Source organism: Electrona antarctica (genome assembly GCF_951216825.1).
Source record: "Electrona antarctica genome assembly, chromosome: 3".
Classification (NCBI taxonomy): Eukaryota; Metazoa; Chordata; class Actinopteri; order Myctophiformes; family Myctophidae; genus Electrona; species Electrona antarctica.
In genome coordinates this window covers 47,339,053-47,353,636 of record NC_136808.1, presented here as the reverse complement: position 1 = coordinate 47,353,636, position 14,584 = coordinate 47,339,053, and the positions used below count along the sequence as shown (strand labels likewise).

The 14,584-nt window shown below is 45.5% G+C and overlaps 1 protein-coding gene across 3 annotated transcripts in view; it reads left to right on the top strand.

Moving 5' to 3' along the window:
• Window positions 1-14,584, top strand: part of ppfia1 (PTPRF interacting protein alpha 1) — a 72,672-nt gene that overhangs the window by 12,757 nt on the left and 45,331 nt on the right. For all 3 annotated transcript variants that reach the window (XM_079496816.1, XM_079496817.1, XM_079496815.1), the window contains exons 2-3: window positions 3,309-3,575; window positions 13,958-14,059. In XM_079496816.1, the coding sequence (XP_079352942.1) occupies window positions 3,309-3,575; window positions 13,958-14,059 (369 nt within the window). The remainder of the gene's footprint in view (window positions 1-3,308; window positions 3,576-13,957; window positions 14,060-14,584) is intronic.

Below are 14,584 nucleotides of genomic sequence, written 5' to 3'. Positions count from 1 at the left end.
CTGTCTGTCTGTCTGTCTGTCTGTCTGTCTACAGTCAGGCCCTGTAAGCCCCTTAGGGGGGTAGGAAAGGAAGTGCTTGTAATTCCACTGTCAGTGTCTGTCCATCGGTGCATCATTTACAGTTGTTACAGGACAAGTACAGGCCATTATAAAATGGTAAAAAAAAAAACGTTCAATTTAACAGTTAAAAAAAACTTTCTGGGGCTGTGATAAAACATGTCATACCTCGATGGGTTCACACTTGTTCTTATATATTTGTGTAGCAACAGTGAAAACAGCACATTATAGGTAAACAGTGCTCCTGTTTTACATTCCACAGAACAGAAGACAGAGCGCTCTGGAGTCATGTTCAGGTGTTGATACTATAGACCGATATCTCGTGTTGTGTTTATAGAGCAGACGTCCCCTCTAAAACGAGCACTTGCCCGATCGGGAAACCTGAAAGCAAACTCCACCAGGTGGGCAACCCTTAGTGTTTATTTACCTGCCAGAGGCAGGTGGTCAACCTTTAGTCTTTTATTTGCTTGCCAGGGGCAGGTTGGCAGCCCTTAGTGTTTTATTTACCTGCCAGGGGCAGGTGGGCAACCCTTAGTGTTTTATTTACCTGCCAGGGGCAGGTGGTCAACCCATAGTGTTTTATTTACCTGCCAGGGGCAGGTGGTCAACCCTTAGTGTGTTATTTACCTGCCAGGGGCAGGTTGGCAGCCCTTAGTGTTTTATTTACCTGCCAGGGGCAGGTGGGCAACCCTTAGTGTTTTATTTACCTGCCAGGGGCAGGTGGGCAACCCTTAGTGTTTTATTTACCCACCAGGGGCAGGTGGTCAACCTTTAGTGTTTTATTTACCTGCCAGGGGCAGGTGGGCAACCCTTAGTGTTTTATTTACCCACCAGGGGCAGGTGGTCAACCTTTAGTGTTTTATTTACCTGCCAGGGGCAGGTGGGCAACTCTTAGTGTCAATGCCTGCTGTTACGTTGGACTCTTCCTCTTGTGACTGCGCGGCGACGCAGCAGCAGCAGGCAGCAGTGCAGTCGGTGTTAACAAACCCCAAGAACCAGATAAGACTGCGTTGCTTGGACCTGTGCGTTCAGTGGATATTCTGTGGTCTGGGGGTTTCTCTGTGTGTTCTGAAGCCTTTTGAGCTGCAATGAAAACAGGCAAAGAACTTAAAAAATAAATCACATTTTTATTTATCACTGCATGATGATATTTAATGTTTCATTTTGAGTTCTTCAGTTGATGCATGACTGTTGTATTGTACTTACTCTACTATTTACACTATAATTGTACTTGTAGCAGCACTGTAACAATTATTAATGCCATTACAATATTTGAGAACTACTGATCTAGGAATAAATAAAAATTACTACTAACCGACTACTAACACTTCCGCGTTTCCTAGTCGTAGTAGCAGTAACGCATGGCGTGCCGTCAATAACGGTAAAGCACACCCTCTCGTGTAATATTGCTTAATTTAAGCAGCCTTCTTTCTTTGTTGGCGTAATTGCCTGGTTTTCCTTACTACTCATTAACAGCTGATCCCCTGTGTGTTGCTGTTGTCTCCTAAGATAAGACGATCAGATAACCATGCTATAAATCCCAGAGGGGTTAATTTGGTCGACATAACAACAGCAGCCAATTCCATCCTGGGTACTACAGGGGGGAAAAAACTAAAACTACGGTACTACCAGTGTTGATTTCATTTTGGTGAGGCGTAGAAGGACCCTAGGCAGGAAGCAAACCATAGTCCTAGAGAACATTTTAGTCTAGTTTTTATTTGTTGACACAATTGTCAGTATATTTAGTCCCCCACCTCCCGGTGGGGGCTCCTCACTGGCAAGTGAGTCAGTAGAATATAACATTATGTTCTCCCGGTGGGAGCTCCTCACTGGCAGGTGAGTCAGTAGAATATAATGGTATGTTCTCCCGGTGGGGGCTCCTCACTGGCAGGTGAGTCAGTAGAATATAACGGTATGTTCTCCCGGTGGGAGCTCCTCACTGGCAGGTGAGTCAGTAGAATATAATGGTATGTTCTCCCGGTGGGGGCTCCTCACTGGCAGGTGAGTCAGTAGAATATAACGGTATGTTCTCCCGGTGGGGGCTCCTCACTGGCAGGTGAGTCAGTAGAATATAACGGTATGTTCTCCCGGTGGGCGCTCCTCACTGGCAGGTGAGCCAGTAGAATACAACAGTATGTCCTCCCGTGTGGGCTCCTCACTGGCAGGTGAGCCAGTAGAATACAACAGTATGTCCTCCCGGTGGGGGCTCCTCACTGGCAGGTGAGTCAGTATAGGATACAACAGTATGTCATCCCGGTGGGGGCTCCTCACTGGCAGGTGAGCCAGTAGGATACAACAGTATGTCCTCCCGATGGGGGCTCCTCACTGGTAGGTGAGCCAGTATAATACAACAGTATGTCCTCCCGGTGGGGGCTCCTCACTGGCAGGTGAGTCAGTATAGGATACAACAGTATGTCCTCCCGGTGGGGGCTCCTCACTGGTAGGTGAGCCAGTATAGGATACAACAGTACGTCCTCCCGGTGGGGGCTCCTCACTGACAGGTGAGCCAGTAGGATACAACAGTATGTCCTCCCGGTGGGGGCGCCTCACTGGTAGGTGAGCCAGTAGGATACAACAGTACGTCCTCCCGGTGGGGGCTTCTCACTGGCAGGTGAGCCAGCAGGATATAACAGCAGTGACAACACACATAAATGTGTGTGGGGAGGAATTGATTTGCATAACAGCTAAATTGAGGTCAGGAAAAAAAGGGGGCAAAGCCACAACACCCCTCCCCAAAAAACTGATGGTGCTGATTGGGCAAATGAGTGTGTATACTGTGTGTTTCTTCACTAGTCCAGAAGAACACTGTTTGCTGGCCACTGCTACAGAGCTGACAATGAGGTTATATCTTCTCCTCTTCTCTGGAATCCTACCTCAAAGCAGACCCTCAGGTAGAAAACTGTCGTTCCCTGATGTCATCGCTAGGGACACATGCATGATCAGTAGGCAGGAACTGGGGATGGCAATGAAGGACCGGGAAGTCTGGCGTGGCATTGTGAAGTCCATGATCTCGACCGCGGTCGTGTATAGAGGGTATGCGCATGCATAAAGTGAATGGCAAAATCGAGTGGCAAAGTGAGTTTATCATTGTTTAATGCAATCAGACTTTTCTGTTTGGATGTATGTGCTGTCAAGGCCAGAAAGTCGTTTTTTGCCACTCCGTAAGCGTTCCTGCATAACTACTGGGTTTGATGATGATGTCACGCGCATACCCTCTATTATTCTAATTCTTCCTCTCTCTGTCTCTCCAGATGATGTGCGAGGTGATGCCCACCATCAGCGAGGCCGAGGGGCCCGGCGGGGGGGGAGGGGGTGGCCGCGGGTCCGGCTCTCCCCTGCAGTCTGACTCCGAGGGTCACTTTGAGTCCCTGATGGTGTCCATGCTGGAGGAGAGGGACCGGCTGCTGGACACGCTGCGAGAGAGCCAGGAGAACCTTGGCCTGACCCAGGGCAAGCTGCACGAGGTCAGCCACGAGAGGGACTCCCTGCAGAGGCAGCTCAACACCGCCCTGCCCCAGGTACCAACCTTTTAATACCTTTTATTACCTTTAACACCTTTAAGACCTTTAATAGACCCTGGGCCTGACCCCAGGGCAAGCTGCACAAAGTCAGCCACGAGAGAGACTCCCTGCAGAGGCAGCTGAACACTGCTCTGCCCACAGGTGGTTACATAAACCTGTAGCTCAACACCTTTTAAAACCTGCAGAGGTAGCCCAAACCGCGCTGCTTCTGCTACGCTGACACACCTTCTGTTTTTAACTCATTTAGACCCGAGACCAAATTCTACAAATGTCTTCTAAATCATGACAGTTTTCTGAAAGACCTATGTTTCTGTATCTGTGGTTCTCAAACTATTTCATGTTAAGGACCCCAGAAATTATATGTAATTGGCTGCTGACCCCCATCTGAAAATATGTTGTTCCAGGGACCCCCCCAGAAGCAAAGTTAAAAACGTTTTCACGTTTTTTGTAGTAGATCTGCTATTTTTCAATAGCTAAAGTATAACATAATGCTTAAAACACCAAAAGGGCTTCCCGTCCTGAATGGGTTAACACCTTTAACAACTTTTTCAGCTCAGCACCACGGTGCCACTCTCAGATAGGCTGACACACTTGTTTGTGTTGTGTAGAGTTGTTGTTCCAATACGATGCCACCGGTATGGGAAAAGCTTCATGTAGAGTTGTTGTTCCAATACGATGCCACTGGTATGGGAAAAGCTTCATGTAGAGTTGTTGTTCCAATACGATTCCACCAGTAAGGGAAAAGCTTCATGTAGAGTTGTTGTTCCAATACGATGCCACCGGTATGGGAAAAGCTTCATGTAGAGTTGTTGTTCCAATACGATGCCACCGGTATGGGAAAAGCTTCATGTAGAGTTGTTGTTCCAATACGATGCCACCGGTATGGGAAAAGCTTCATGTAGAGTTGTTGTTCCAATACGATGCCACCGGCATGGGAAAAGCTTCATGTAGACTTGTTCTTCCAATACGATGCCACCGGTATGGGAACAGCTTCATGTAGACTTCATGTAGACTAGATGCGCCACATTGTCATGGTTTTTGTAGTAGATCTGCTATTTTTCAATAGCTAAAGTATAACATAATGCTTAAAACACCAAAAGGGCTTCCCGTCCTGAATGGGTTAACACCTTTAACAACTTTTTAAAACCTTTCTAGACAGCTCAGCACCACGGTGCCACTCTCAGTTAGGCTGACACACTTGTTTGTGTTGTTCCAATACGATTCCACTGGTATGGGAAAAGCTTCATGTAGAGTTGTTGTTCCAATACGATGCCACCGGTATGGGAAAAGCTTCATGTAGAGTTGTTGTTCCAATACGATGCCACCGGTATGGGAAAAGCTTCATGTAGAGTTGTTGTTCCAATACGATGCTACCGGTATGGGAAAAGCTTCATATAGAGTTGTTGTTCCAATACGATGCCACCGGTATGGGAAAAGCTTCATGTAGAGTGGTTGTTCCAATACGATGCCACCGGTATGGGAAAAGCTTCATGTAGAGTTGTTGTTCCAATACGATGCCACCGGTATGGGAAAAGCTTCATGTAGAGTTGTTGTTCCAATACGATGCCACCGGTATGGGAAAAGCTTCATATACTAAGTAACTGCCTAAAATGCTGGTATTGGCATCGCCAAATGCAAGTCTATGACAGTTGCAGAGCTCTGCCATTTGGGTCTGGAGTCTCTGGACTGACCACATTATTGGTGTGGACTCACCATAATTATAAATTATACTGTACACACATCTCAATGCATGCATGAATGTATGTATGCATCTATGCATGAATGTCGCTTCTTTGCATATCTTGAGAAGTGTTTGAGAACACATTCCTGCCATAGCAACGTTCAGTTTGAGAGTAGGAGTGCAGACGGTATGGAATGATGCCAGTAGGGCCTACCCACCCAAAAAATATATATTCTATGCTGAAAATAGTTTAATATGTACCTGAGGGGGCTTTGGAATAGCGGAGCTGGCGTTGAATATAAGACAAATGCACTTGGAATGGGAAATAGAGGGGGATAAATGGAATGGCTTGAGTCTTTTGTATTTAATTTGTAATGCTACCAACATTTTTGTGCACAGCAACACTCTTGAAAACAAAATATTGCATTGTGGGTTTGAGCTAACAGGCCCTTTTGATGTCAATCTTTAAATTAAATATTCTTTAATAATAATAATAATAACTTTATTTGTAGTATAGCACCTTTCATGACATGAAATGCAGCTCAAAGTACTGTACAGAGCAATGGAGAAAGAAAGAATGCAATAAATCAATGCATAAACATTATTATAATAGCAGTAATGCAATACAGTGAGGACATGAATAAAAAGGAATTTAAAAGATCAACAAAAAGCAAGAGTGTAGAAGTAGGTCTTGAGCTGTGCTTTAAAAATGTCTACAGAGGCTGCCTGTTGAAGGAATAGTGGGAGTTTGTTCCACGCAGTTGGCAGTCCAGAAAAAAGTGCATTGCGCTGATTGCGGTAATCAAGCCGAGAAAAAACAAAGGCGTGGATCAGCGTTTTTGCATCGTCCAATGACAAATAGGCTCTGATTTGTGCAATATTTCTAAGGTGAAAAAAGGCAATCTTGGTAACACGATGTGTGAATTTAAATTCAATTCAGAGTCAATGACCCCCCCCCCCCCCCCCCCCCCAAGTTCTTTACTGTACTGTTACTTTCTACAGTCAGGTTGCCAAGTCTGCTTTAGAGGCTTGTCATGTGATCTACCTGCACAGCCTTTGTTGGTAGATCGCAAACGTTTTGGGCACCCCTGCAGTAGGGCTTATATAGTCCCAAATAAAATACATTGAGAGTTAGATGGTGCTTATATAGTCCCAAATAAAATACATTGAAGAGTTAGATGGGGCTTATATAGAGCGTCACAGTCCAGCCCCCTCGAGAGACCCGGAAAATAAATCCCTGTTCATTTTCCTCATAGACTTTTCAAAAAGTATTTATTTAAAGACGTTTACACTGCGGACAAAGCCAACTCTTGTCGTGACAAGTCATGACAATAAACACAATGTTTTGGGCCAAACAAATAATTAGAAAGTAGAAAAAATGGCAGGTTACAACACTTTTCTTTTTTGTTTTTCTTCTTTGTAATAACTTGTTTGGTCCAAAATATTGTGTTTGTTGTCATTATTTGTCACAACTCCAGTTGGCTTCGTACGACGCTTAAAAGGTCTTTCAATAAATACGTTTTGAAATGTCTATGGGGAAAATGCATTGGGAATTATTTCCTGGGCCTGGCGTCGTCATGAAAGAGGGCGGGACTGCGGCGCTCTATAGTCCCAAATAATATACATTGACCAGTTATTTAGAGTTAGAGTTGAGTTCAGTGCAGGGTTTTTTATAAGCGACACCGGTGGCTGACTTACTTTGGACATTTTGTCTTAATCAAATCTCGTTCTCTCGGGCATGGCGTTGAAACAGTTCATCTTTAGAACAAATCCATGTGGAGCTTTTGATATGCACACCCATGCAAGCGTACTGTACTCTCTCACCCCAAGCAAACGTATGCTCTCACCCAATATTCACACAGCATTCCCAGGACACAGATAGACACAAAATCACCCGTCTCTGGTAATTTGGTACATTTTTTATTGCAGGAAAATAATGTTTCTCCCCGTTAGGCTAGCAGGACAGCAGATGGCATTATGATTCGGGTTAACTGGTTGAAAGGCCGGCGTCTCAGGAATGCCACGAGGGATTTTAATGACATTTTGGCACTACACGTCCACTTGGTTTAGACCCAAAGTATGAACCGATTAGTCCTGAAGTACCAGGTCAAAGGTCAATGTCACCTCGGCCTCACAAACTACATTCCATGAATTCCTTCCAAGTACAAACTGTATGAGTCGGTCTGGACTCACTGGACAGTACACACTATATCAACACACCAGACCAGTGGTTTTCAACCAGTGGTCCTTGAGGAGGTTCCAGGTGGTCCCCCGCTAAATGATGGAGAGTTAGTAACCAAATGGACCCTTATAGATCTTTAACTCTTGAGAGTGTAAATTTTACACTTTAATTTTACACTTTCAAGAGTATTATTGTTAAACATCTGCATTACTTAAGTTAATTTTCCAAGAATACACAATTAGAGAATGTAGAATAATTGTTATTTTGATCAACCAAATGTTTTCTCTCCTAATGGTACCAACATCAGTACAGCATAGAAATGTGTCCTTTAGTTGTGGGTCTGAGAGGCTAAATGTCATCAAATGGGTCTGAGAGGCTTACCACGGTGCATTGTATCAGAGCAGATCTACAAGTCTTACCACGGTGTATCATGTCAGAGCTGATCTACTGTACAAGTCTTACCACGGTGTATCATGTCAGAGCTGATCTACTGTACAAGTCTTACCACGGTGCATCATGTCAGAGCTGATCTACTGTACAAGTCTTACCACGGTGCATCATGTCAGAGCTGATCTACTGTACAAGTCTTACCACGGTGCATTGTATCAGAGCAGATCTACAAGTCTTACCACGGTGCATTGTATCAGAGCAGATCTACAAGTCTTACCACGGTGCATTGTATCAGAGCAGATCTACAAGTCTTACCACGGTGCATTGTATCAGAGCAGATCTACAAGTCTTACCACGGTGCATTGTATCAGAGCAGATCTACAAGTCTTACCACGGTGCATTGTATCAGAGCAGATCTACAAGTCTTACCACGGTGCATTGTATCAGAGCAGATCTACAAGTCTTACCACGGTGCATCATGTCAGAGCTGATCTACAAGTCTTATCACGGTGCATCGTGTCAGAGCAGATCTACAAGCTGAGAACACAGGGCAGAACGATACATGGATACATTTGGGGGCGCGCCGTGCAACACCGGTGTATGTCCGTCGGAGCAAAACCTCAATTGGTCGTTAGATTGATTGCAGCTGCTTTATGCAGAGAGACAGTCTGCTTCATGCAGAGAGACAGACTGCTTCATGCAGAGAGACAGACTGCTTCATGCAGAGAGACAGTCTGCTTTATGCAGAGAGACAGTCTGCTTTATGCAGAGAGACAGTCTGCTTTATGCAGAGAGACAGTCTGCTTTATGCAGAGAGACAGTCTGCTTTATGCAGAGAGACAGTCTGCTTTATGCAGAGAGACAGTCTGCTTTATGCAGAGAGACAGTCTGCTTCATGCAGAGAGACAGTCTGCTTTATGCAGAGAGACAGTCTGCTTTATGCAGAGAGACAGTCTGCTTTATGCAGAGAGACAGTCTGCTTTATGCAGAGAGACAGACTGCTTTTTGCAGAGAGACAGTCTGCTTTATGCAGAGAGACAGTCTGCTTTATGCAGAGAGACAGACTGCTTTATGCAGAGAGACAGTCTGCTTTATGCAGAGAGACAGTCTGCTTTATGCAGAGAGACAGTCTGCTTCATGCAGAGAGACAGACTGCTTTATGCAGAGAGACAGTCTGCTTTATGCAGAGAGACAGTCTGCTTCATGCAGAGAGACAGTCTGCTTTATGCAGAGAGACAGTCTGCTTCATGCAGAGAGACAGACTGCTTTATGCAGAGAGACAGTCTGCTTCATGCAGAGAGACAGTCTGCTTTATGCAGAGAGACAGTCTGCTTTATGCAGAGTATAAAGGGGATAATGTGACGGTTCTGAAAACAGGGCGTTTATGGACAGCAAAATGTGTTTATCTTGCCTGGTCTGAGTGGTCTCTCATCAACGCACAAACTGCAAAGCCATTGTGTTTCATCGGCTACACACGTTTATAATTTCAGAAGGGGCAGTACATTTCTCCGCCCTCCCCTCTCTCCATGTGTGTAACCTTCCATTGGAATGCACAAACATTCCAGGGGCCGCCTCCTCCTCCTCCAACTAAGGGCATAATCAGTGTGCTTAGTTGCTCCTCCTTTTTCTGATTGATGGTTGGTGGTATTACTATTACTTTTTGTTTAGTTTTTTTGTTTATATATATTCTTGTGTGTTCGGGAAGCTCAGTCGGGACCGGTAGAGCTCTCGCCTTTGGACCACAACGTCAGTTCCGAAATCCGAAATTAATCTCTGACATATTACCAGAGTTTTAGCAGATGCATGTACCGATCTTGGCTGATTGGAATATTAACAAGGCACCACACTCTCTTCTCTCTGGTCTCTTCTTTATCCACGTGTGGGGATACGCACAAGACAGTTGCCAAGGTTGCTTTAACCTTCTTATATTAATTTTCGTTGAGCTTTGCTAGTTTGCTTTCACCTAGTTGAGGTCAACCGTACTGTTGTCGGGATCCGTGATATAAAGTAGAATTAAACGCCGGTGATTTCATTCAAATCATCGCAAGGCAAGCCAGGACGGGGCTTCCATTGCGTGGTACGTCTTGCACTGCTGATCCTAAACCAGCATAACTTATCCTAGGTCAGCCCACATGTTAAACAGAACTTCAGTTCCAACGTTTTTTTCCTCCGCAGCGCAGCATCGCGCACATGCACGGACAGAGCGAAAGAGTTTCTACAGTCAGAGTCAGACTGACATCATCATCATTTTTCGACCGCGGTCAAGATCGTGGATTTCACAATATCACGCCAGACTTCCCGGTCCTTCATTGCCATCCCCAGCTCCTGCTTACTGATGCCTGTGTCCCCAGCGACATAGACAGACTGACATACTGTAGGCTACAATCACACACTGATTGAATATTTTATTAACCTTTGCAACAACAAAAAAAAGTATGCACACACGTCACACACACACACACACTAGCCTACGGGTCTCCTCGGATCCACTCAGGTATTACACATAATGATTGACAGGCCCGAGTTCCGAGGGGGATATGTCCAATTCCGACCCTGCCCGAGTGAATATGATAACACACGGCTCCGACCCGTGCGGGTCTCTGGTACACTCGCACTAATTTAGGAGTCGGGGGACCCGGTGAAGGGCTCTAGTGCGGCAAGTCGTGCGGGAAGTACTTTGGAGCTGCTGGTAGGTGTGGCGCTCCACCTCAGCAATCCATCTTCCAGGGGTCTAGCACATTGTAACGGTGATAGACTCCATCTCCCAGGGGTCTTGCACATTGTATCGGGGATAGACTCCATCTCCCAGGTGTCTAGCACATTGTAACGGGGATAGACTCCATCTCCCAGGGGTCTAGCACATTGTAACAGGGATAGACTCCATCTCCCAGGGGTCTAGCACATTGTAACAGGGATAGACTCCATCTCCCAGGGGTCTAGCACATTGTAACGGGGATAGACTCCATCTCCCAGGGGTCTAGCACATTGTAACGGGGATAGACTCCATCTCCCAGGGGTCTAGCACATTGTAACGGGGATAGACTCCATCTCCCAGAGGTCTATAGCACATTGTAGCAGGGACAGACTCCATCTCCCAGGGGTCTATAGGGCATTGCAACTGGGATAGACTCCATCTCCCAATGGTCTAGCACATTGTAGCAGGGACAGACTCCATCTCCCAGAGGTCATTGTAACGGGGACAGACTCCATCTCCCAGGGGTCTAGCACATTGTAACGTGGATAGACTCCATCTCCCAGGGGTCTAGCACATTCTAACGGGGATAAACTCCGGCTCCCAGGCGTCTATAGGGCATTCTAACAGGGATAGACTCCGTCTCCCAGGGGTCTATAGGGCATTGTAATGCGTGTTACCGGCTGATACAGAATATAAGCCACTCCCGACCTACTTATTCTACTTCTTCCTCCTCCTCCCACCCCCCCACCCCTCCTCCTCCCCCCCCTCCCCCCTGCCTCCTCCTCAGTGTATGTCTGTAGCTCCTGAAAACTCAACGCATCGGCCCCATTTCCCGACACACGTCCGTGTATGACCACGTGCTTATATTTCACTAACTCGTACTGCAGTCTGAGTTATTATATTTCGCTAACTCGTACTGCAGTCTGAGTTATTATATTTCACTAACTCTGAGGCAAGTGTCATTGTTTGACTCACTGCTCGTTGACACTGCCGTCGTATATCTGTAGCCCTAGTGCTACTGCTTTCTTTATTGGTCCATTGTTTACCTCAAGGGTCACGACCCCCCCCCCCAAAGAAAAAAGAATAAACAAATAATATGCTTGAGATGTGGACCCCCAAAATAATGATATTTGAAGTGTGTGTGTGTGTGTGTGTGTGTGTGTGTGTGTGTGTGTGTGTGTGTGTGTGTGTGTGTGTGTGTGTGTGTGTGTGTGTGTGTGTGTGTGTGTGTGTGTGTGTGTGTGTGTGTGTGTGGTGTGTGGTGTGTGGTGTGTGTGTGTGCACATACATTTGGGAAGTCGATAGTGAAGTTTAAAAGCACCCGTAAGCCGTGCCAAATTTGGTAGAGCGGTGCACGACACGCGTGCCTACACACACGATCTATATACCAAATGAAAGCCCTAATTCCGTAGTTTACATATAACTTTGCATTTTTTTAAATGAGCGAGTTGTGACTCAATGAAAAGACGAGTGTTCTCGCGCTATGAGCTTGTAGATCTGCTATTTTTCAATAGCTAAAGCATAACATAATGCACCAAACACCAAAAGGGGTTCCGCCCAAAATGGGTTAAGCGAACAACTTGGCAAAGACACCCTTTTGTTTCCTACATTAAACTAAAACACGCTGCAGTCCAAACATTTCCATCGGGGAGGATATCAGATATTTTTCCATCTCTCCGTTCTCTGCTTTATTATCAACATTTTATGACATTAATTGTATTTTATTAACAGCAAAAGAAAGGAGCGTGTCCTCAGACACAGGTTGACCACTGGGCATCCCCAGGGCTCCATCCTCGGCCTCCTTTCTTAAAGGAGCGTGTCCTCAGACACAGGTTGACCACTGGGCATCCCCAGGGCTCCATCCTCGGCCTCCTTTCTTTTTCCTTACAAAGCGATCCCTTTATGACGTGCCCAGATTCCTTTCTCCCGCCTACACCAAGTCTCTTTGCCAAAAACAGCAGATCTACAAGCAGCTCCTTGTGTTTCCAGCCTCAGTACATGTCATCAGAGACGTCATGCATGCTTTGACTAGCTGGAGTTAAAGGAGCATTCAGTGATTTGGGTGATCTGGAAAACCACCCAGTCCGCCCCGGTAACAAAATGTGCACATGCACGCTCTACAGTGGGGGGGAAGTGCAACAGGCCAACAGCATGTGCACCAAGGCCCGCCCCCAGTTGATCATGATTGGAGGAAGGCCCCTCTCATCCTGATTGGATGAAGGCTTTGCCACCCGCCACCAAAACTGAAACTAGGGTTTTTTGACCCCAGGGGCTCACTGGGGACAGGGAGGAACTCCTTATATGGTCAGCACACTCTATAGTAGGGAGGATTATCCAGAAAAAAAGGAAAAATAAGTGATATTTGAATTAAGTAAAATCACTGAATATACCTTTTAAGACATAATCTGCAGTAATAAAGTACACATACTTATCTGGAGTTAAGACATTGTCTGTACTAGTAAAATACAATGACTTCTCTGTAGTAATACAATCAAAATAGCAAGAATGATCCTGAATCTGCTTCTGTTTTTATATCGATATCTTTTAACTCTTGTGTTCTGTTAACAATAATGGTGTGGTTTCAAGCACAGCTTTGCTTCATAGAGCAACTATGGCGAAAACCAATGTTATTGGAAAAAACATTAGAGTTGTTCTTTCCATTGTTTCTGGTGTCAGACTGGGGAATGTCCTCTATAGCGTTTACACGTGTACGCTGACCTCCTTTAGATATATCGTATTTACGAAAACATCATGGGTACTACGGGTGTCCACACACCAACTATCGGTCAGGCATTTTGCTAACAAAACATACAGGAGACCTTATGTTGGAGGAGTGCTCAGATTGTGTGTACAGGGAAGTGAAGTGGCTTGTGTGAATGAAAGGTCTGAAGACCTGATACTAGCCTCGGAGACTGCAAGCGTTTTTGTAAAAAACAAACAAAAAACACCTGTGTGGCCTAAGAGCGCTAACGCTTCTCTGTCTCTCTCTGCCCTGCACCTGTATTCATTCTCAATTCATTCATTTTTTTTCTCAAATCCGATCTTTTGGCCCGGAAATTCACACTACCGTTTGCAAGTGACCAGATCCGATCTGTGCATTCAGACTGATTTTAACAACTTGACCTGCTGATGTTCAGGAAGTAGACCTGCTGATGTTCAGGAAGTAGACCTGCTGATGTTAGGAAGTAGACCTGCTGATGTTCAGGAAGTAGACCTGCTGATGTCAGGAAGTAGACCTGCTGATGTCAGGAAGTAGGCCTGCTGATGTCAGGAAGTAGACCTTCATGCTCGCTGTGTCTTCTGTCATGTCGCAGGAGTTTGCTGCTCTGACCAAGGAGCTGAACATCTGTTGTGTTGTGTGTTTTTGTGTTTCAGGAGTTTGCTGCTCTGATCAAGGAGCTGAACATCTGTTGTGTGTTTTTGTGTTTCAGGAGTTTGCTGCTCTGACAAAGGAGGTGAACATCTGTCGAGAACATCTGCTGGAGAAAGAGGAGGAGATCGCAGAGCTGAAGGCAGAGAGGAACAACACGCGAGTCAGTGGAACGCACGCACGCACGCACGCACACTCAGTCTTATTACAGCTGCATTCTAAAGCTCTGGACGTGTGAGCCACCCAAGTTCTCAGCTTTAATTTAGCAGAACAATCTCCACACATGCTGTTAATGTTGATATAAAATAGTTGGTGTTATCATTGTGTTTAGCTCCTTCTAGAACATCTGGAGTGTCTTATAGTTGGTGTTATCATTGTGTTTAGCTCCTTCTAGTACATCTGGAGTGTCTTATAGTTGGTGTTATCATTGTGTTTAGCTCCTCCTCGAACATCTGGAGTGTCTTATAGTTGGTGTTATCATTGTGTTTTGCTCGTCCTCGAACATCTGGAGTGTCTTATAGTTGGTGTTATCATTGTGTTTAGCTCCTCCTCGAACATCTGTAGTGTCTTATAGTTGGTGTTATCATTGTGTTTAGCTCCTCCTCGAACATCTGGAGTGTCTTATAGTTGGTGTTATCATTGTGTTTAGCTCCTTCTAGAACATCTGTAGTGTCTTATAGTTGGTGTT